Source organism: Gymnodraco acuticeps, unplaced genomic scaffold, assembly GCF_902827175.1.
Source record: "Gymnodraco acuticeps unplaced genomic scaffold, fGymAcu1.1, whole genome shotgun sequence".
NCBI lineage: Eukaryota > Metazoa > Chordata > Actinopteri > Perciformes > Bathydraconidae > Gymnodraco > Gymnodraco acuticeps.
The window spans coordinates 1,559,401-1,582,023 of record NW_022990341.1 but is presented as its reverse complement, the minus strand read 5'-3'; the positions used below and the strand labels follow the sequence as shown (position 1 = coordinate 1,582,023).

At 40.0% G+C, this 22,623-nt stretch overlaps 1 protein-coding gene across 2 annotated transcripts; it reads right to left on the bottom strand.

Moving 5' to 3' along the window:
• Positions 1-425: 425 nt before the first annotated feature.
• Positions 426-21,727, bottom strand: fyco1a (FYVE and coiled-coil domain autophagy adaptor 1a). 2 transcript variants are annotated; one of them, XM_034223544.1, is made up of 18 exons: positions 21,660-21,727; positions 19,326-19,427; positions 18,393-18,499; positions 18,115-18,240; positions 17,705-17,811; positions 16,766-16,909; positions 16,001-16,088; positions 13,346-15,748; positions 11,712-11,804; positions 9,543-9,661; positions 9,280-9,447; positions 8,186-8,335; positions 6,846-7,075; positions 5,976-6,129; positions 4,287-4,379; positions 3,982-4,192; positions 2,800-2,909; positions 426-2,028 (listed from the first exon to the last, which is right to left on the bottom strand). In XM_034223544.1, exons 2-18 carry the CDS (start codon positions 19,384-19,386, stop codon positions 1,944-1,946), a joined length of 4,449 nt encoding a protein of 1,482 aa, XP_034079435.1. In that variant the 5' UTR covers positions 19,387-19,427; positions 21,660-21,727; the 3' UTR covers positions 426-1,943. The 2 variants fall into 2 exon arrangements, with proteins under 2 accessions (XP_034079435.1, XP_034079436.1); XM_034223545.1 differs by having other exon boundaries at positions 19,326-19,424; positions 21,660-21,714.
• Positions 21,728-22,623: the final 896 nt, after the last annotated feature.

The following is a 22,623-nucleotide window of genomic DNA, read 5'->3' as shown; positions in this document are numbered from 1 at the left end:
ATGAACCTGAAAGTGTGCAATATAATTATTGAAGTTGTATTTGTATCATAATAAATGCAATAAAATGCATTCATCATTTTTGTCAGTCAAACTGTAAATTATAATTTGATAGATAAAAACAAAAATATATCCAAATCAGTAAGGTGGAAAATGTCCATAATGTTTTACCGTTTTCAAATAGTCCTGTCAACAATTCAAAAGTCACATTTACAAACAAAAAATTCAACAAATATTTGAGAAACGGGAACAAATCAAATATTTGGCATTTTTCAATTGACTAAGTGATAAATGTGGCTTACTCTGAGATCATTAGCAGAACAGGCTCTGGCATAAGCTCACACAAACGAATCATATTCACCGAGTATTATTCTGGATATATCTCGTTCCGTCGTTCCAGATGTCACACACTTAACGAGACAGATTAGTGGATGTCGGCGTCATCAATCTCACATTTTATTCATGTTTACTGGATGTTTGACAGATCTATTAGTCACACTGAGTGCCTGTAGTTATGATTCATGCATATTACACTTCTTCAAAAATGATCCTTCAAGATCGGCAAGTAGAAAAATCTGACAAAGATACTGTACACTTAACAGATTCAGTATTGTTTGTAACAAATTGTAAAGTAATGATCACAAAGTGCAGCTCTGTAATGAAAATATGAGCCTTTGCATAGAAATTGCACAAATATATACCCATTAAAAATATAAGAGATCTTACTATGAAGCTAGAAAAGATTTCATCAGCAGAGAGATTAGCCCTTGCTTTTTTAAGTAGTGTACGGATTGAGCTGGATCATTTTTTTCTCATTACTTTGCTTTAAAAGAAACATTAAAACATAATAAAAGCCATTTGATCATCGAGAGTACATTGAAGAGGGTTTCCTAAACAAGATGCCCGGGATTACAATAGAATCCAAATGAAAGTCAAACTTAAAATAAATGCTGATTTGTGATTTGAATGTCACTGATTACGTTTTTACAGAATGGTATCAACTCGTACCAAGTGTCATGTTTTATGTCGATGCTACAAAAGCAAAGTAATCCCTGGCCATCAGAGATAATAGGCACTTTAGAAGTACAGTAGCTGATTAGCTGACAGTTTTTAATATACTTTTAGTGATCATTGTAATGACACCAGTCATTAATGAGGTCCTATAAGCTGGATGGAGAAAGCTGATTTGTATTCTCCTGACACAGAAAGTAAGATGGCAGTTTTTCTTCTTTCTCTTTCTCAAAAACATTAAAAATAAGGACATGCTACAAATAGAGGACACTTCAATGTCCCACTCCTGAGATCTGCACAAAGTTTATACGGTTTCTTATAAAACAGATATTGTAATTTTCCGGGTCTAGTTTTGTATATTCCTGCGCTAGCAACGTGCAAACGTGTTCAGACAGGGTCATTAATAAAGCCAGGGGCAAACCTTTTGTCTGCACCTTTCTGCTTTGAATTCTTTGATTTAAAAGATTGCACAACAACTGACCGTACTTTGTCAATTAAAATAAAATATGTCTTGGGTATTTTGCCAATAAATACTTATACTAATGAAGTAATGATACTACTGCATTCCCTAACATGATGTTTGGGAAAAGAGAGATCAATAGTAAGACTGACAAAAATAAAAGGAAGACAAAACGTCTCAAACGAAACCAAAAGCTAACCAAACTTGGAGTACATATTGTATATTACTTGGTGGACATCTATAAAAACACACTAAAACATTTGTCTTCCTGTTTCCATCTTGTTGACAACACCTCACTTAGGCCACAGTTAAAACATGGGGACACCTAAAAACAATAAGACCACAGACTTAAATAACACAATCAAAAATGGAGGCATAAAATACTTGGGTAAAAACAATTTTGGAGAAAAAGAGGTAAAATAAATTCCTATTAATTAGAAACTGTCTGAATTTGCCATCTTTGAGATCCTTTATATCATCCATGTTCAGGGGAGTCACTTCCATCGTAGATGATGGGTCTCTCCATGGTCAGATGGTAGAAGACCTTCTTGGAGATAAACCTGTAGAAAGAGGGTTTCCGATCAGAATTAATCATCAAAGTTAATGCATTTCTATAATTAATATGCTTCTCCCCAGTGTGCGAAATACCCGTCAATAATCGTGGGGGTCCCCATCTCCCGTTTGTTGCTCAATATACCCGTCGAAGATTTCTCAATATGCAGTAGGCCTATACAATATTCCATGGATGCAAGCCAAGACAATCAGTAGACTATAGCAGCGTTTCTCAACCGGGGCGCCGTCTGGCGTCTTCATGGGGTGCCGTCAAATAATTCTATATTCTGACGTTCATATGAATGAATACGCGACCGTTAAAGAGCCGTCTGTTTTCCATTCTATGCGAGGAAAGGCTTTTGCCAGCCAAAACAGAAGATCTTTGTGAATAAATGTTGAATTATGAATGTATCACCTTGGTTAAAAAAAAACGAGCTACAGAATCATTTTCTTTGCATGTGTTTCTCCTCAGCGCTGAAGAAGCACACTTGGCTGCGCAAAAGCTCTGCGAGGATTTGAGGCAGAAACTCATCACAACAGAAGCCGACAGAGCAAACCAGAGCATGAAGATGACTGCAGAGATCGATGATGAATTATGAATACTGGACATAGTAAGCTTAAAAACATTTTAGTGACCATTGTAAGTGACAAATACATATTATAATTTGAGACCCCCCTCAAATGTTGCTGTTGAGGCTTTCAGGGGGGCTCAGGTGTTAATCGTATTTCGCACGCTGCTTCTCCCCCTGAGAGGAAGAATCGGGGCAGAGGAGATGTACCGTGAGTAGGAGTTGTCAAAGATGAGTGTGTAGAGGCCGGCGTTTCGGACTTTCAGCTGTCCCTGAATTGTCTCTTTATGGGAATTGCAGCGAGTCAGAGGAATCAGGACCTGAGAGAAGAACAGAAACATCGGCATGAAGTGAAACTCAATGTTCAGATAAAAACATTCTGTCTAACAACTCTCGCCTCACCAGCCTATTTATCTATAATACTCTATTCTCGTTTTAATAATATGCTGTGCAAACAATGTTTATGTTTGACATTGGTTAGCGCTTCAACACATTGTACGTGACACGCTAAGGGGCGGGAAATCTCTAAGCGGTTGACCAATCACAACAGAGCCGGCCAGATAACCAATCAGAGCAGACTGGGCTCTGGTTTCAGACAGAGGGTGAAAAGAGGTGCTGCAGCACAGGCAGTATGAGAAAAATAAAGGGCTTTTTGAACATTAAAGCATGGAGACATGTCACTGTAGAGACACAACATACAAATATGAACTTGAAAGTGTGCAATATCATTCTTTAAGTTGTTTTTATATATACAAAAATAAATGCAATAAAATGCATTAATAGCATTTTTGTCAGTCAAACTGGAAATGAAAAAAAAATCTATACAAATCAGTAAAGTGGGAAATGTTCATAATTTGACCGTTTTCAAATAGTCCTGTCAACAATTCAAAATAAAAAATAAATCAACAAATATTTGAGGAACAAATCAAATATTTGGTATTTTTGCACAAAAAACTATTTTCTATCAATTGACTAAGTGATAAATGTGGCTCATTTGCAGAATATAATATGTTCTTAAATGTAATATATTGTTAATTCCAACTCATTTTGAATTATATTTATATTATATATCAAAGGTAAATATATTAAGTAAATATTGACATGAGTAGAAGGAGAAGTTTATGAAACCAAAGGTTGTTCATTACAAACCCTGACATTTAAAGCGCAGGATGTGTACCTTAACCTGCTGAGCAACACTGAAAACCTGCAGGGGGTTTTCCTCCGTCAGTGATATTTGAAAGATCAAGCAAATAGCAAAACACTGCAGGGGTCTCCTAAGACACAGGGTCAATCCTTTGTGTCTGTAAATAGCTTTTGAGTCTGTTTTGAAGCAACTGCCATTTGAATGGATGAGCAGGAGTACAAGACAACACATTTATCTTTGACGTCTACCTTTGACTGTTCCACATGAACATCAGCTGATTCCCTGTAAACGACACTGAAGGAGATGCTCTTAGGCTCCGAGGAAAACACCCAGCTGATGGTTGGCCCACGGTCACCCACGGCAACAGTGATTACACTGTAACAGCTGGATTTGATGAAGAGCTCCCGGGAACCTTCACCAAACCCAGAAATATCGTCAATGCTGAGAGGGACAGCCATCCTGCAATAAGAACACCATTTCAAATGAGTTTTCAGTGGCATTTAAACCGAGTCTCTCATGAGTTACACACTTTAAACCAGAAGCCAAGACTCACGTGACTTCTCCGGATTTGAGAATGTTGATTTCTGTATCCTGAACAGTGGGAACATGGTCTTCAGGGTTATCAGGGGTCACATCTCCGGTGCCTCTGCAAAACACATGAGTGATATATATACTTTTTAATGCAAATAACTCTTCAACGGTAATGATTCAGAGCTATAATAATAATTTAACTACAAAAATAGAAAGCATCCTGATGTAGGCACTAGGCAGGATAGGTATTGCTGTCTTGGGGATAAACTACAGATTCATATTGATGCATTTAAAGAAGAATATGCATTTTTGTAGATTTGATCCCATTTACTTTATGCTTAACAAATTATTTTGCCTTAAAGTGAGTTCAATCTAAGCACAAGTTAATTTAATGTTACCTCACCGTGCTCCCAGTTATCTCCGAGGTACATCTTTGTAAATGTTTTGTTCACATATTTAAGGGTTACCGCATTGAGTACTTCCGCATAAACATGTTATATTTCAATCAAATGAACAACCTAACAGTAACACATCCATACTTCTGCATCTTCCTTCCACCCTGAAGTTGCAAGAAGCAAAGGCACTGATCTGTTGTTGTTTAAAACTGAATGATAATGGACACATTGATTTTATATTATCAATAATAAGGAACTAATTCAGTTCCCAATGTCCTACTTTGAAAGGTCAAGAAGTTAAGGTGAAAACAGCCTGGAAGAAAGCCTTGTTGTGTGTCTGCTTTATAAGCAAAGTAAGATTTGAAACCTAATTACATTTCTCATGAAACCATTGTATTTTTTATATTCTAAGATCATCCAGAGCTTCACGCAGTATTTGGGATTTTACAGGCTCTGATTAGTCATAGACACACACTTAATGAATGTACTGTGTGTAGATGTCACACTGCTTGGTGCAGTTCACACCGCAGTACTTTTCCCACTTTAGTTCCGATATAGTTCCGAAATGTCGCGTTCACACCAAAAAGAGCCGGAACTAAAATTAGTTCATCAGAACCTTTTTTACCCCCTTTTCAGACTTTCGTGGGAGAAAAAGGTTCCTATGTCTGATTGGCTGGGCGGATTGCAAACCACGCCCCGTAAAACTCCAAAAAAGTTTTGTGAAGCCGCCATTTTATTATCCTCGCATTAGCATTATTAGCATTAGCCCAGCGCACAAACATAGAGACTAACTTATGGCAACACAAAAGAAAACATGGGAGCGGTGGAGATGAGGAGGTGTCGGGGTTCTGGCGATTTACTCGGAAGGCTTCAGTAGAAGCTGCTGGGAGTCCCAGCAGCTTCTACTGAAGCCAGTCCCCAACTCCGGGACCGACTTCCGGCCGGGGACTTTGGGCGGCAGTATACGCCGTGAAGTTGTTTGCGGCCTGCCAAAGCAGAAGAAGAAGAAGTGACGTCAGCGGCTTCATTTGCCTAATCCTCCCTCAGGGACTTATTCCGGTGTGAACGCGATATGAACTTAGTTCATGAGAACTAAAGAGTTCTCATGAACTAAGTTCTCATGAACCTTTGTGGGAAAAGTACTGCGGTGTGAATGCGCCTATTGGCTATATAGGTCTGGATGTTATCTGTGAGTGTAAACCTGAAATCAGTACTAAGTTGCTGTAGTATATCAAAGTGAGGGATCTGACCTCAGGACAGAGACACCGGCTGAACCAGGTCTCAGTTTTCTGACCCTACATAAATACGACACTCACATATCCAGCGCTCCTGGGGGCCGTGGCTCCTGATCTCCCTCCAGAGAGCCCCCTGTGGTCTGGGACACGTTGTCACTGTCGTAGACGCCGTTCACTTCCTCTTCTGTGATTATGTCAAAAACCCCGTCATCAGATTTTGGGCTGGGGTCTGAAACTGGAAGAAACAAGAATATATCAATTACTGTTGGACCACTACATATTCTCATGGTATAGTCTTAGAAGCACACAAAATACATTGTGCATGTACAGTATACATTAAAAGTCCCTATTATACTGTTTTTCATCAATATATTACAGGTCTCAGATATATACAAAACATGTTTCTGAAGTGTTTGGCTCCAAACACCAAACAGATCATTGTAGCATCCCATAAACCCCTCTGTTTCAGCCCTGTTTCAAAAGTGCTGATTCTGGGTCTGTTACTTAATACGACAAAGAGAGCGAATATTTTTTTCAGAATCTCTTTCGACAGAGGTGACACATATTTATATATAAAAGACATGAGAAAGTGGATTTTGCATAATAGGTGACCTTTAAACCATCCTAAATGAACGTCTGATAATGGGCCCCTACAAACACATGTACTGTAACATTTTGCAGCTTTCCTTTATTTAGAATGAAAGTTAAATAGCCTCCTGTCAGAATTGAAATGTCACCATCTTCCCGTTTTGTCTACTAAACAAGAATCCTACGGCAAATACTTCTATCCTTGTTCCTCTTTATGAAGAAGTTAGTCTTTCCACTTCTGCTTCCCAGTTAACTGGCTACACACGGCCTGAGAACCACAGCAATCCACTTGTGGGTGCTACCTTTAAGTTAAGTGTGCAGTGGTCAGGTTAGCATGTGTTTTCTCCCCAGCTTGCCTCTCACCTGTGACCCTGGGAGTGGGTTTATACGGGGCTGGTTCTGGAGGGGGCTGGGGTCCAGCTAAGGGTGGGGGGGGCTGAGTGTCTGAAGGACTCAGCTCCGCCTCTGTGAACCTCTCCACCACCGCGCTGTGCTGGTTGTAGCAGTCCCTGCAGCAGCGCTCCTTCTTCCCGCTGTGCTTAGTCAGCACAAAGTTGTTGCTGCAGTAGTAGCAGAAGATCCGACCACAAAGCCTGAGAGAGAAAGGGTTTTAATCCGTTTCAGACATTCACGTAGTTTAAAGGTCCCCTATTATACTGTTTGTCATCAATATATTACAGGTCTCAGATATATACAAACATTTCTCTGAAGTGTTTGGCTCCAAACACCAAACAGATCATTGTAGCATCCCATAATCCCCTCTGTTTCAGCCCTGTTTCAAAAGTGCTGATTCTCTGTCTGTTACTTTAGATGAAAATAAGGAGCCCCTCCCCACGCCCCTCTGAGAGAGATTTGGTTAAAATCAAATCAAATCAAGTTTTATTTATATAGCACATTTATAAACGATTTTTGGTCGAGCCAAAGCGCTGTACATAAAATAAAAATAGCCTATAGTAGAGACACTTTACAGCAAATACAACAGCACAGATTGTTCAGAATATCAGTATGAGAAAAACGACACCCTCTGTCCTTAGACCCTCACGTCGTACAAGGAAAAACTTCCAGAGAAAACCCACAGTTTAAAGGGAACATGGGAGAAACCTCAGGGAGAGCAACAGAGGAGGGATCCCTCTCTCAGGACGGACAGACGTGCAATAGATGCCGTGTGTAAATCGAAGAGATAATACATTTTACAGCATATAGACCGAATGTTAGGAAATGCATGTGTCTGTAATAAGAAGATGAATCCACGAGGATGTCAGCTATAATCCTGTGAGAGCCATCAGGGAAGCAGCATGACCAGACCCAAGGCAGGACCGCAGAGACAGGTTCAGCCACGACCCGAACGTCCATGACTTCGGGTTCTTTTTAACGACAGTTACAAAGAACACAATGGTGCTCTAGGAGGAGATTCAGGTGATAAGGTGGGGGGGGTCACCTTGGTTGGTGATTGGCTAATGGTTACACAAGCCAAAACATCGTTATGACATCATAAAGTGGCCAAAAATCTGATCAGCTCATTTTCAGACAGGTTTTTATAGAAATGGATCAGGACAAAAAGAGAGAGAATCTTTTTTCCTGAGACTTTCAGAGTCTCTTTCCACAGAGGGAACACATGCTGATGGAGAAGAGACGTGAAGAAGTGGATTTTGTATAATAGGTGATCTTTAAAAAGGAGCAACCTAAGGCCCACTGAAGCCCACCTGCAGTGATGTCTGCGCAGCCACCAGGTGAATTGGCCCTTGCAGTCGAGGCAGTTGGTGGTCTCTTTATCGGACCACCAGTGCTCCTCTGCTCGCATTTTCTGCTCAAACTCCAGAGCGTCTGACTTCTGCCACAGAGCATCTTTGTCCCTGGTATTGCACAAAAAGACAAATGCAAGTTGAGTGTCATTGACTGCTGTCTTAAGGGGGGACATTATCATTTGAACTGAAAGGAAACACAATGAAACTTTCACAATTGATTCCTGAACATCTTTGTTTGTATAACAAGTATTCTGAAATGTTAAAATGAACAAAAAAGGTATCTTTTGTTATAAAATATTTGTAAATTTGCAACAGAACAGATATCTGAACATTGGACAAAGCCAGGACAAAAAAGTGCTGTTTAATTTTCTTGGCAAATAGAAGTCATATGTTTTTACAAAGGGAATGTTGTGTCTGTCTATCACTTCATAAATCAGAAAATAATATCGACAGCAACAAAATCTAATTCCATCCTGTTTTAGGAAGAACATTCGACATGATATTATAATATTAAATATAAAACATAATTAACCTTGTGGTGTTATCTGTGGTTTATATGGTATGCTTCCCATTTATTTGAAGACTGAGCCCATTTGATGTGTTATATGCACTTTGACTGAACTATTTTTCCTTTCAAATATCCATGTCATTTCACACGTTGTATATTCTTGGTACAACAATGAAGGTGTGCCTCCTATTGAACAATGAAAGGCTTACATCCTGTGTGCACCTCCCAAAGGAGTTGACTGTAATCACTGAATTTGTGTTTCATCCCTTACACAGTATCACTCGCTCAATCGCTTTTGAGATAACAATGAAGAATATGTTCCACTTCCCCTGTCATGTTGGCCTCTGCTTCTCAGATCTTATTTTCCCCCATCATTGTCAAATATAACAACATGAGAGATACTCATACTGGAAGAAACTATTCAAAAACACACACACCTATCAAAGAGCAGGCAGCAACTGTAGGAGGTAGACATCCAACGAGAACATGACCTTTAACCCCTTTATTCATGAAGAAACGCAGCTGTGACAGAGAAAGGTCGTACCTTATCAGCTCGATGAGCCGCTCTCCAAGGTTGCCCTTCGTCCTGTTGAGGTCATCGATCTCTGCAGTCATCTTCATGCTCTGGTTTGCTCTGTCGGCTTCTGTTGTGATGAGTTTCTGCCTCAAATCCTCGCAGAGCTTTTGCGCAGCCAAGTGTGCTTCTTCAGCGCTGAGGAGAAACACATGCAAAGAAAATGATTCTGTAGCTCGTTTTTTTTTTTTAACCAAGGTGATACTTATAGGTATGACTGGAAATAAACGCACCTGGTTACAGCATCCCTCAGCTGCTGAATCTCGCTCTCACTCTCACGGATGGTTGTTTGTGTCTGTGTGATGTGAGCGTCTCTCTCGCCAGTTAGGTTCAGGTACTGCTCATTCAAAGCCTTTAAAAACATTATAAGAACATGCATAAGAATGTCAAATTAGTACATTAATCTCAATAATTTAAGTTCCATTGTTGTTCTTGAATTGGTTCTTTTGAACACGGCTGGGTTTAATTAAATTGTAGGAGTCCTAAAAATAATTAAGTTTTGCTCATATATATATTGAAGTATATTATATATCAAAACATGTGATTAAAACATTTTTAGATAACATTCCCTGGAGTGACCCAGAGTCAATTAAATCCAACAATCAAGTTAATCACAAATCAAAATTATAATCGTATTACACTGCTGTTTCAAATCTACCTAATGCAATCAAAGAAATCAATCGATATACAAAAACAACCTGAAAAAAGTCATATAATCACCTCCTGTTGATGAGTATTAAACAAACCATGTTTCTGTAATGATGTCCCTTGTGGTGTGTAACTTTTCTCCATCCCTGTAAATCCACTTATGATAAAGCTGCTGTTGCTCCAGGTTATGTATACTGGAGGACGTTGCACTTTTGACTGCGTGACCCATGTTTGTCTTTAGACTAGAAGTCAGTACATCCCACTTTTGTTTCTTTCAAATGATACTCTAGTTTTATATGACATGTTTCTCCTTTGCAAAGATTAAAGAACACATTCTTCCGTCACCATGTATTTACTTAGGTAGTAGATAGTAGGGCTGCTCAATTAATCGTATTTTAATCGCGATATTACGATTATGGCTTGCAACGATTACGAAAACAATGTAATCAAAATAAAATGATTTTTTTTTATTATTACTTTTTTTATTTATTTTTAATAATCTTTTTTTTTTTTCAGTTGAATTATTACGATGGAGTATTAGGGCCACACTTAGAAGAAAAAAAACAGAGAGATTTCGAGAATAAAGTCATAGTTACGAGAATAAAGTCGTAATATTACGAGAGTAAAGTCATAATTACGAGTTTAAAGTCGTAGTTTCATAAATGACTTGAGAAGGAGACAACAGGAGCGTCCTGCAATAAAATGAGGAATGTGGAGCATCTTGTGAAGTAGTACTTTAGTTTAGGTTTCTCAAATAACGAAATACTTAATCTTTTGGCACATCAGCATCAGATTATCATAAGTATTAGAACTTTGAAAAGGTTGTGTAAGAAACTATGTCTATTATTTCGAAGAAAGAACCAAACGGACTTGGAGGAGATTGTCTCCTTTCTGAAGGAGGAAATGGCTGGTTCTGGCCGACTACAAGGCTATCGTTGGTTACATCTACGAGCTGTTCAAAGGGGATTTGTTGTTTCACAAGAAACGATGAGACTTGTAATCAAGGCTTTGGATCCAGAAGTAGTCGAACGATAGCCTTGTAGTGGAATCGGAATGAGCTCCCCATTGACATCAGGACAGCAGATAGCTTACACATCTTCCGGCGCAAACTGAAAACTCATCTCTTTCGACTCCACTTCGGGCAATAGAACTATTAACAAAGCACTTATATACTAATAAAGGACTGGCTTATCTAAAGCCAGTTGAGTAGCACTTGAAATGTTTTAGCTCTATGAAACCTGATGTACTTATATGATTCTGTTTTCTTCAAGGTTGTATCTTGTTGGTCGAATGCACTTATTGTAAGTCGCTTTGGATAAAAGCGTCAGCTAAATGCAATGTAATGTAATGTAGTCGGCCAGAACCAGCCATTTCCTCCTGCAGAAAGGAGACAATCTCCTCCAAGCCCGCTTCTCAAGTCACTTATTAAACTACGACTTTAATCTCGTAATTATTACTTTATTCTCGTAACTATGACTTTATTCTTGTAATATTACGACTTTATTCTCGAAATCTCTCTGTTTTTTTTCTTCTAAGTGGGGCCCTAATACTCCGTCGTAAATTATACTTAAAGTTCAGGGTAATCAACTGTTAAAAAGATACTGTTCAAATCTTTTTTCTCCAATAAATTGATGTTTTCAAAGTAAATGGATAATCGTTTTTAATAATCGTGATATCAATTATTGACCCAAATAATCGAGATTATTATTATTATTATTATACATCACTGTATTTGATGGTTGAAAGACACAAACCTCTATCTCAGACACTTTGTCCTGCAGGCTGGACACACTCCTCGTCTCCTCCCGCAGCTGGCCTTTCACCGCGTCCAGCTGCTCATTAACGCTCTGAAAAACAAGAATGTAATGCTTACATACAGTATTGATGCTATGTTATGTATGCACCACGACATCAAGTCAAATTCCTCGTATGTGTGAACCTACCTGGCAATAAACCCCTTTCTGATTCTGATTCTGATGTACCCTCACATAATTGAGAGGGTTTGCATGCTAAGGTTTGTTAATTAGCAAACACACAATGCAGCTGAGGCTGATGTCATTCGTTTACATTTCCCCGCTGTGGGACTAATAAAGGATTTCTGATTCCTGAGTTTGACTTTTGGTCATAAACCAAGTATGGGGCTTGATCAAAAGCATGGGAATCATTGATATTATGGGGGATATGAATGTCTGTACACAATTACATAACAATCTATCCAAAAGTTAGGATATTTTATTCGGGAATAAAGTGTTGGAGTGACATTGCGATCTCAAGAGGTCACGGATATGGATATTTTGAGCACTACTTTGTACACCTGGCATTTACATGTGATTTGTATCTGGTTCGCAAGGGACTCTCTTCTCTGGCAAAGTGATTTAGAGACAACTGACGTCCTTGTGTGGAATTGCTTCCCTTAACCTGGGACTCACAAGTCAGCCTGCTCCGCCTCACTCATTTGCATATTGATGTATGATCACATTGTGGGTACAATCAAGCCATAAAACTAATTTAGATAACAGGTGTAAATGCAAAGACCCATGGATTGGATGTCATTGCCCAGTTAGTTAACAAACTCAGATACAGATTACAAGGTAATGTCAGGTGTGAATGGAGCCAATAAACTAATAACTATCCAGGACACTGGATCATCTATCCTGAGTTCTGGATTTGAGTCCTGGACTTCGAGTCGTGGCTGAACCTGTCACTGTGGTCCTGCCTGACTCTCATCATACTACTTCCCTGATGGCTCCCACAGGATTGTTGACATCCTCGTTGATACATCTTCTTATTATAGACATGCATTTCCAAACATTTGGTCTACCTATGTTGTAAATGTATTATCTCTTCGATTTACACACGGCATCTATTGCACGTCTGTCCGTCCTGGGAGAGGGATCCCTCCTCTGTTGCTCTCCCTGAGGTTTCTCCCATGTTCCCTTTAAACTGTGGGGTTTTTCTCTGGAAGCTTTTCCTTGTACGATGTGAGGCTCTAAGGACCGAGGGTGTCGTATTGTCATACTGATATTCTGTACACACTGTGAAGTCCACTGAGACAAATGTAACATTTGTGATATTGGGCTATATAAATAAACATTGATTGATTGATAACTAGTGCAAAGAATAGGCTTGCCCAGTAGTGAGTGTTAATGTTGTTACACAGCGTTTGGGAATACACTTTTTAAAATGCTTGACCACCTTCACTGACATTGTCATGCAATTCTTTGGGCCAGAGCGCCTTTATGGAAATATGTGTTGATAGGGGGAGATAGAGGGGATGACATTGTCTGAAATGCTCTGCCAGCTAAAGAGTTGAACCCTAATACTTGGCCACAGACACCCGAAATAAAAAACCTGCCTGCTGCAGCTGACTCGCTTCTGACCGACTCACCTTCATCTGGACCTGATGACTCATGCTCTCAGAGCTCAGGTGGAACTTGGCGGCCTCCACCTCCTCCTTGACGCTCTGCATTTGGTTTTTGGCGTTGTCCAGCTGCTTCTTGAGCTCCATGATACTCTCTGGAAGTTTCTCCTTCTCTGTCAGCTCCTCTCTTAGTCTGGCATTCTCCCGCTGCAGCTCTGCCATGCTCTCTTCTAGTCGCTCCACCTCTTTCTCCATCTCCTGGATCCTGGCGGCGTCCCCGGCCCAGTGCTCTCTAGCCTCCTCCTTTTCTGCACCCAGCTTACAGATGGTGATCCCAAGCTCTGCCATCTCAGTGTTCGCTCTGTGCAGACCCTCTCGTATCTCGCCGTTCTCTGAGGATAGCCGGCTGTTTTCTGCCTTGAGTTTGGACAGCTCTTCGCGGATGGCCGCTGCAGAGATGGACAACTCTGCACAGGCGGCTACTTCTTTATCACGCTGTTCAATGAGAACCCCCTCTTTCTTCTTGCAGTCCACTAGCTCTGTTACATGCTTTTGATTCAGTGCCTCAGTCTGGGCTTTGAGATGCTCGGTCAGAGTCCGGAGCTCATCTCTCTGGGCCTCCGTCACCTCCAGTTGTGCTTGTGATTTCATTTTTTCTTCCTCAGATCTCTGTACCCGCACCCTGAGGTCCAGAGTCTCTGCTTGCAGCCTGGACACGTCCTTCATGCACACCTCCAATTGGCCTTCAAGTTTCCCCGTCTCTTCCTGGTTCTCCTTCACTTGCACCGCGCTCCTCTCCAGCTGAGATGTCTCCATCACTCGCTTCTCCGAGGTAACCCTTTCAATCGTTTTTGTCTGCTTAGCACAAACTGCTTCTGCGTCAGATTTGGCGATCTCCAGCTCCTTCTCCCTGGTTTCAAGAGATTCCAACCTGGACTGCAGCTCAACAAGACTCTTCTCTTTATGTTCTAGTTGCGCCTTTTTGGCTTCGAGCTGTTCTTGAAGGGTGGTTTCGTTCTTACGCGAGACTCCTAAGTTTTTCTCCAACTCTCCGATCTGCGCGTGAACACTCTTCAGGGCGGCTTGCATACGGCTGAGAGCTGCTTTCACAGTGTCCTGCTCCTCCCTCACACTCTGGTTCTCCTGCTCCAGATGCTTTGCGGCCATGTTGGCTCTCTGCAGACTCTCATCCAGCTGGCGGTTCTCCTCACGCAGATGCTTCTCCTTTTCATCCACCGTCATCTTGGTGTCGTCCATCTGGCCACGAAGCTGTTTCTCAGAAGCTCTCAGAGCAGCTAATTCAGTCTCGGTCACTTTTCTGTTTTCTACCATCTCCTTCTTCATCCCCTCGTTTCTCTTTTCTGTTTTTAGCAATTTCTTATTTAGCTCTATTAAGTTGCCACACTGAGTCTTGTATTCTTCTATCTTCGCTGCTTGTCCTTTGACGTTTCCCTCCAGCTCAACAAGGTTATTGGTCAGTTTGTCTCTCTCTGTGATCAGGCTTTGGTGCTTGGATTCTAGCTGTGCGTCTTTCTCCTTTAGCTTCCCCTTAAGGGCAGTGACTTCTGATCCTAAACCATTAGACTTCTTCTGCATTTCCTCTTTGTCTTGCTGTGCCCTCTCCTTCACCTCCTCCATGTCCTTCTCCTTCTCCTCTAGGGATCTTTGGAGGTCCTGCAGTTGTCTTTGGAGGTTGCTTGTCTCCTTCTCTCTCACTGTCAAAGCCCCCTGCAGCTTATCAAGAGCGCTGCACTGTTCCTCCACTTTCACCTGCAACTTTGCCTTCTCCTCAGATGCAGATGTTACCAATGCTTCTAGTTTTGTTTCGCCACGCGTTGCTGCTGCTTCCTTCAGTGTCAGCTCTTCCTCTAGCCTTTCTGCCTGTCTCTTCTTCTCATCTGCCTCAGCTACAGCATCCATCTTCCCTCTCTCTGCCTCCTTCAATCTGTCCAGTAACTCATGGATCTTTTGAGCTGAATCAAAGTGACTGGTTGCCTGCTGGCCCTTTTCACTCAGCACGCTGTCTAATTTGGCTAGGAGCTCTATGTTCTTCCCCTCAGCAGCTGCCAGCTTTTCCTGGAGCAGTTGTTGTTCAGCTTTTCCCCCAGTCCTGAGTGCTTCCACTTCTCTGGAAAGGGCCTCTTCTCTTCCCTGCAGAGCATTCAGATCTCCCTGCAAGCCCTGTTGCTCCTCTTGGGCAGCGAGGGACACATCCAGCTGACTCTGGAGCTGCACCACTACATCCCTGAGCTCAGCAGCCTCCTCGCCCAGCTGCTGCACTTTATCTAGGAGCCCTCGCTGCTTCAGCTCTGATTGGTCCAGCTCCAGGCGAAGGTCTTCAGCTGTGCTGGCCTCTTCTGTGCAGGATTCGTTCAGGTCATTGAGCAGATTCTGACCATAGTCAGGGCTGGAGGGGAACTCGTGGGCTTGCTAACAACAAGGAAGGACGAGAAGGAGAGAGATGAACATCATGTATTTTAAAGGTCCCCTATTATACTGTTTTTCATCATTATATGATAGGTCTCAGATATATACAAAACATGTCTCTGAAGTGTTTGGCTCCAAACATCAAACAGATCATTGCAGCATTACCCATAATCCCCTCTGTTTCAGCCCTGTTTCAAAAGTGCTGATTCTCTGTCTGTTACTTTAGGAAATGACAGGATGTAGTTTGAGTGTTACCTGGGAGTAGGTGCTGGCCAGACTGTTCATACTGGAACTGCGACTGGGTGGTTTCCACGTGTGGCCAGGTGAGTTTCCCAGTGTCCTCCTGTTGATTAGAAAATAAATATAATACTGTACTCCAAAGGTGGTTTATAGGAAGGCTTGTACACACCTGTAATCATTTTGTAGATATTGTTGTACTTTTACCTCCTTTTTAAGTTTTGTGTCATTATTTACTGTCTGAGCTACAGTATATATTGCTTTAATATTATTTAATAGTTAAACATAAATGTTCTTGCTGTTTTTGTTTATAGAAAATGTATTAGATTCAAGATTTAAGGCTTTATTGTCATATGCACAGTAGCTAGTGTAGATATGGCAAGTCCCAGGCTCCTCCAGCAATGCAACATGAATATATATAGGACCTAAAACAGATAAAACCAACAAACATAGTGCAAGAAATAACAGAATGCTTTTATTATGAAGGCATCTTTGGGCACTTGGTGATTCGGGCACCTAATAATTGTATATATTGGAGACAGGAGATGGTGGGAGTAGCGCATCAGTAGGCATATCGTTTTTTACCAGGGTGAAACAAAGGCACAGGGAACACATTGTAAACGTAGTACTTTCGGATGATATTGGATTAAAAAATGTACGAAACTGCCATCTTGTCTGGACTTGGATCATTCCTGGATACAATTCGCTATCTTGTTCCTCAGCGGCAGTTTAACTTTTGAGATGAATTTCTGTTTTATTTCTCTATGATTTTGCTACCCTTACCTTGCAAAAGTTGGCCAGGAGGCATCAAGATCGTGACCTCTGGAAGCCACATCAAACTGGACCTCATTGAGCTCGTACAAGTGATTGATTATGTCAACACTCAGATGGGGCTTCAAGAAGGGGCTCCGTGCATAATACCAGTCACTGTGGGAAGAGGGTAGAAAGAGGTCACAGTAGGTAATACCCAAACGATAAGAAACAAGGATAGTGGCTAAAAAAGGATCTTTCGTCACATTTTTTGACAACATTTTCTTCTCGATCAAGAAAGGCACCAAATATCAGCTGTGTGCCTCTTTAAGATTAAGATGTTCCCTTTTAGTTGTGTATTTTATGGCACAATACTAAAACTGCAGAACTCTACAATCTGACATCAAAAATGTGATTGAAAACAGGAACTCAATTCTTCTTTGTTATGTTTTTTAATATTCAACACTCTCCTCTCTACAGCTACTCTCTACGACTGACTAGTACTTTAAAAGAAAGGGGAATTGATCTAATCAAACTGAACAGAACATGTTCTGGTAAATGAAATGCAATTTATTGTAACGGCCCGTCCACATAGCGGCGTGCATTGAAGCTTGCCGGCGGGCGTGTCTGAAACTCAACCAACAACCAATCACATGAATCTCCCGCCCCTCACACACAAGCAGCGGTTTGATTGGCTAGAGCTTGTACTGGCATATGATTCGATTGGCTGACGCTTCTGCCGAGGCTTCAAAAGTTGAACATTGCTCAACTTTTGCAGAGAGCCACGCCAGCAAAGCTCCGCGTCGCTTCCCGCAATGCAGTTCGGCGAAAAGTGACGTCACCCCATTCAAAGTGAATGGTGAAGCTTTCAACGCACGTGTGGACGGGCCGTAAAGCTGTTTCACCGTGATGCAAAAACAAATGCTGTTCTATTTTTCTAAAAAGGGACTAAATTGCTCCCATATCATTTACCTGGTGACTCTCTGGTTCATCAGGCACTGCTGCAGAGTGTCGGCCAGGCGCTGATGTACGAGGGAGTAACGGATAAACGCCCGTCCTTTCCCCAGAGATGTCTTCAGCTAAAGCAGAAGAAGACATTTTTTCACATAACTTCATAGACTAACTGCACATCAACGTCATCTACACATTTCTTCTAACAAATCTATTAAAACAAAACGGGGAAAAAACTTAACATGTGACAACTAATTGTTTCTATATGTTAGAGTTACAAGGTTGAAACACATTAGCTCCAATACTTCAATTGATTTATTGGGTGTGTTTTGGGCCTAGCATATTAGAAGCTCTGAATACAACGCAAAAAAAGTTACACAACAGGCTTTTTGTGCGTGTGCACTTCTGTCATGTCTATGGTGTCTTCCTACCTCAGGGATGGATTTGACAAAGCGGATCCCATCATTGGCTCCTTTGATTTTGGCCAGGCAGTCAGTGAAGTACTCCCAATAATCCTTCTTTGTACCAAGAAATGTGGCCTTCTCCTTCTGGTCAAACTGAAAGGTGAACACATATATAGAAACAGTTGGAATTAAAAACTGAAGTTGAATGTATGTCATTTTTTAGGCATATATATATTAATATAGTTATTAATAACAACTTCCCTAAGTAAGTCATGTCATGTCTGACAATTAAAGCTGAATCCCACCTGTAGTAAGTATTCCAGTTTGTAGGATAACTTGTGCAGGTTGGTACTGTCATCTGTGATTGGCTCCCCACTTTCCCTGTACTCTTTTGCAAGCTCAGCAACAGCATCTGAAGTTCACATAGTTTAAACAAGAAACAAAGGTCAGTCATTAATAACACAGTATGTATACAAACAGTATGCATGTAGATTCACCCTGGTGAAGACATACAAGAGGCAAAGACATAATGCTTATTAAAAAATGAAAGGAAGTGATAAATACAGTATATTAGGGAAGGGAAGACGGAGAGAAACAAAAAGACAGACAATTGTTATTTCCTTAGAATAAACCTAAAGTCACGTGGCCCAAAACAGAGTCAGAGGAAATTAATAGAATTGCATCACTGTAATATTGTCCCATCTTTGTACACTTTGCTTACACACAAACAGCCATAGTGCATACATCTCAAATGTTTTACACTATTAAGGACAACTAGTCTGCAAATCAACCACTTGCCTCGTATCCATCGCAAAAACTGGAAGGACACCTGTGATGGGTGTATCCTCAGTATGAACTCTCTGTCACACTGCATGCTGACAGACCCTCCACCACACCCTTTTACAGCGACATGAGCTCAGACGCACACTTTCTCGAATAACTTGACATCCAGGAAAGGTCAGATAGTTCCAGGCGAAAGATTTTGCTTAGAATTGAAGTTGAAATCAGGTCTAGTGATTATGAATCTTCTTTCACCTCTCTCCAGTCACACCATGTCAGCTGCAAATATCTGACTGCAGCCAATCTATTCATTCACAGACACACACAGACACACACACACACACACACACACACACACACACACACACACACACACACACACCACACACACACACACACACACACACACACACACACACACACACACACACACACACACACACATAAAGCTGGCCTACCGTGCAGATCTCTGATAATCCTCTGTAGTTGGCTCTCCCCGACTGTCGCCCCAGCAGCCATGGCCCCACCGCTCGCGGGGTCACAGGGTCACACCCAGTCTGCTGAATCAGAGAATCAGACACGGTCAGGAACAAAAGCTGGACACGAACGCTCCGAAATCTACTGTACTCTCTTGTGGCTGCAATTTATGAGCATGGGCACACTTTAATGAGAGGTCCCATGATCAGAAATTACATTTTATTTTATTTATTTATATGTTTATTCCACACATGGCAGTTATTTTAAAACAAGATGTACACTTTACAAAACACGTACACTTATATATTTATTTTTTTCATAGCGCATGGTGGAAAGGAGCAGGGAGAAGAAAATCTTATTATTTTTTTATATTAATTAAATTAATTAATATTGGACCTGCCCCTTCTTACAAAAAAATTATAACAACAAAAAAATATAGAAATAACCATTAAAAAGTAAAAACAAAGCAATATTCTTTCAGTCACAGTTGCTTACAAATACTGCAACATAAAACCAGAACACAATCAAAAGTCAACTTCATATTATCTAATTACACTTTCTTTATACATTTTCTTAAACATAAAAAATGCCTTACAGCCCTTTAAATCATTCGGCAAAGAATTCCACTTCTTTACGCCAACTACAGAGACACACATCTGCTTTAAAGTAGTACGTGCAAACTGATGCTTCAAATGTAATGTCCTCCTATGATGCTCATCCTCTGAAATTATCATCGTGTATGACAGTATACTAAATGTCACTTCACACATTTTTCAACTGTAATCCTGTATTCCAATCCGTCAACGATGCACTTTTGTTTTTATAACATTCAGTGACGCAGACTATAATAACTAAAAACATCATTTAAATGATTTTAAAACTGCAAAATCAACGGATGATAGCCACAGAAATATATTTTGAAGACTGGAGAGTAATGGTCCCAAATGGAGGCGTGTGCACATGTGATTACAGTAAGAATAGAGAAATAGTTACAGACCTGATAAAAACTTAAAGACACAGGATATATCCTCCATAAAGTCTGACCAAATATACTTTTGAACCCACAGGAGAAATATTTGCAACAAAACGTACAATCCCCATACTTTTATATAACTACACATTGTGTGAGAGGACGTGAATGCTTTCAAATAAAATCATTATTCACAATATAGGAATTATTTGTATGTTTTTGACTTGTACACAGACAGTGTTGTAAAGTAACTAAGTACATTTACTCAAGTACTATACTTAAGTACAATGTTGAGGTACTTGTACTCCACTACATTTATGTAATCCCTTTAGTTACTGTGAAGATAGGATGAATGATATGAACACTTAAATAAGACGTTAGTTACACCTGGACTTAATTCCCAAACTACCCAGCAGTACAAAAATAATTTAATTAGTTCCACCACCACCAGCTATGATAAACATAATAATGCATACATAATTAGAATCAAAACATATATGTATTATTACGAAATATAATTATGTAATTATATGTATATTATTTCCATAATAAGTACTTGATTTTGACGCTATTTTGTACTTTTACTTACAGTAAGTAACATTTTGAATACAGGACTTTTACCTGTAACATAGTATTCCTACTCTGGTACTTCTACTTCTACTCAAGTACAAGATCTGAGTACTTCTTTCACCCCTACTTGTACATAAAGTCCTCTAGTCCATAAACTATGTATACCATAAGTCAATACCTCTGATAAACTACACAAAAAATTATAACATTCAGAGAGGAATGTGACTGGATAGTATGTGCAAAATGTTACTGTGTCCTCCTCCTGCTGAACACTCCTGTTAGTTAGCTATGAGGAAGTAAACAAAGCATGTAAAATATGTTGTATGCCTTCTTAATACAACGTTATAAAAGTGGCAAAATACTGGAAAAACCTGCATTTGAATACTTCAGCATTCACACTGTAGTTACGTTAGCTAACGCACTTTACGTTACGTTTTTGTTTAGCTAACGGCTAACTTAGCTACGTTAGGTTTCAACAGTTTGAAAACATCAACAATAGTTTCACAACACTAACGTTAAGCACTAATATTTAATTTCGAACCTTAAAACCGACAGACAAGAACAAACAGCTGGCAGCTCAATCCTTTAAAGACACTTGTAAATGCTTTGTGTAGCTTTTACAGTGACGTTAAATTTAGCTTTTACTCAGTTAACCTTTGGCAGGCATTTAGAAAATAGCAGTGACATCTCCAACAAGCGATACTTTGGATAGTCGAGCGTGTTTATAGACCATTTCAGATGAAATATGTATAAAAGAATAATAACTTTGACGTACTTTTACAGATGTGACTCAAGTCCATAACAACACAGATCGTTTAGGCGTGCATACAAACTTGTTTAAAGTGTCACAATTGTAACAATGTTAACCAATCACAGAGCGCCATCTATCTCTTCGACCAATGACTATGAGCTTGGTAGGCGGGACCCTTAAGGTAGTTTGGTTGTCGTAGCAAAGTAAACACCGATGTCATGTGATAAATGACAACAACAATTTATCCCACTTTTCTGTTGTCCTTTGTTGTCTGTTGCACATCTTTAAAGTATATTTAATGTAACTGCAATATTAATTTCGAACCGCTAAACCGTTACTTTTAAAATGTATGTGTATTTTATCATTTATAAACACCATCATCTCCAACACCCGTTTATGTGTTACATACTATACAAGTAAAATAGACTAACATTTAATAATACGATTCAACGCTGGTCAATTGGTCCCCTTTTTTTAGGACGCAAATTGATTTTACACTAATACTTAGCCTGTGTGTTTTGTTTTCAGCAGATGAGCTGGTTGCATTGTGGGAAATGTAGGATCCAGTGATTGAAAGCTTGACCCACACTAAGGACTATAAATCAGTGCATCTTGGGCTCTGGTTTATCAATTTGTATCCATCTATAAAACAAAACAAAAAAAATACACACAAGTGCCCCAATGTCATGTAAGTGCTGTAGTACCCCTTTTTAGTTTCATAGCTCATATCTTCTTTTCTGAGGTTTCACTATGCTGAATTCCCAGATAATACACACCATGCATATAGTGTTTGTTTAACTTGACACGATTTTAAGTCATCCGACTCAGAGATGTCTTTTAAATTCCTAGTTCCTATTAAAACATGTTTACAGTAAGTGCTGCAGATTATCTAAAGTAAGTACAAGTTAATACACAAGTTAAAAACAAAACAAAAAATCAGGCCGCTGTATTGGGTTAACACCGGAAATCTAGATTAATATTTAACAAT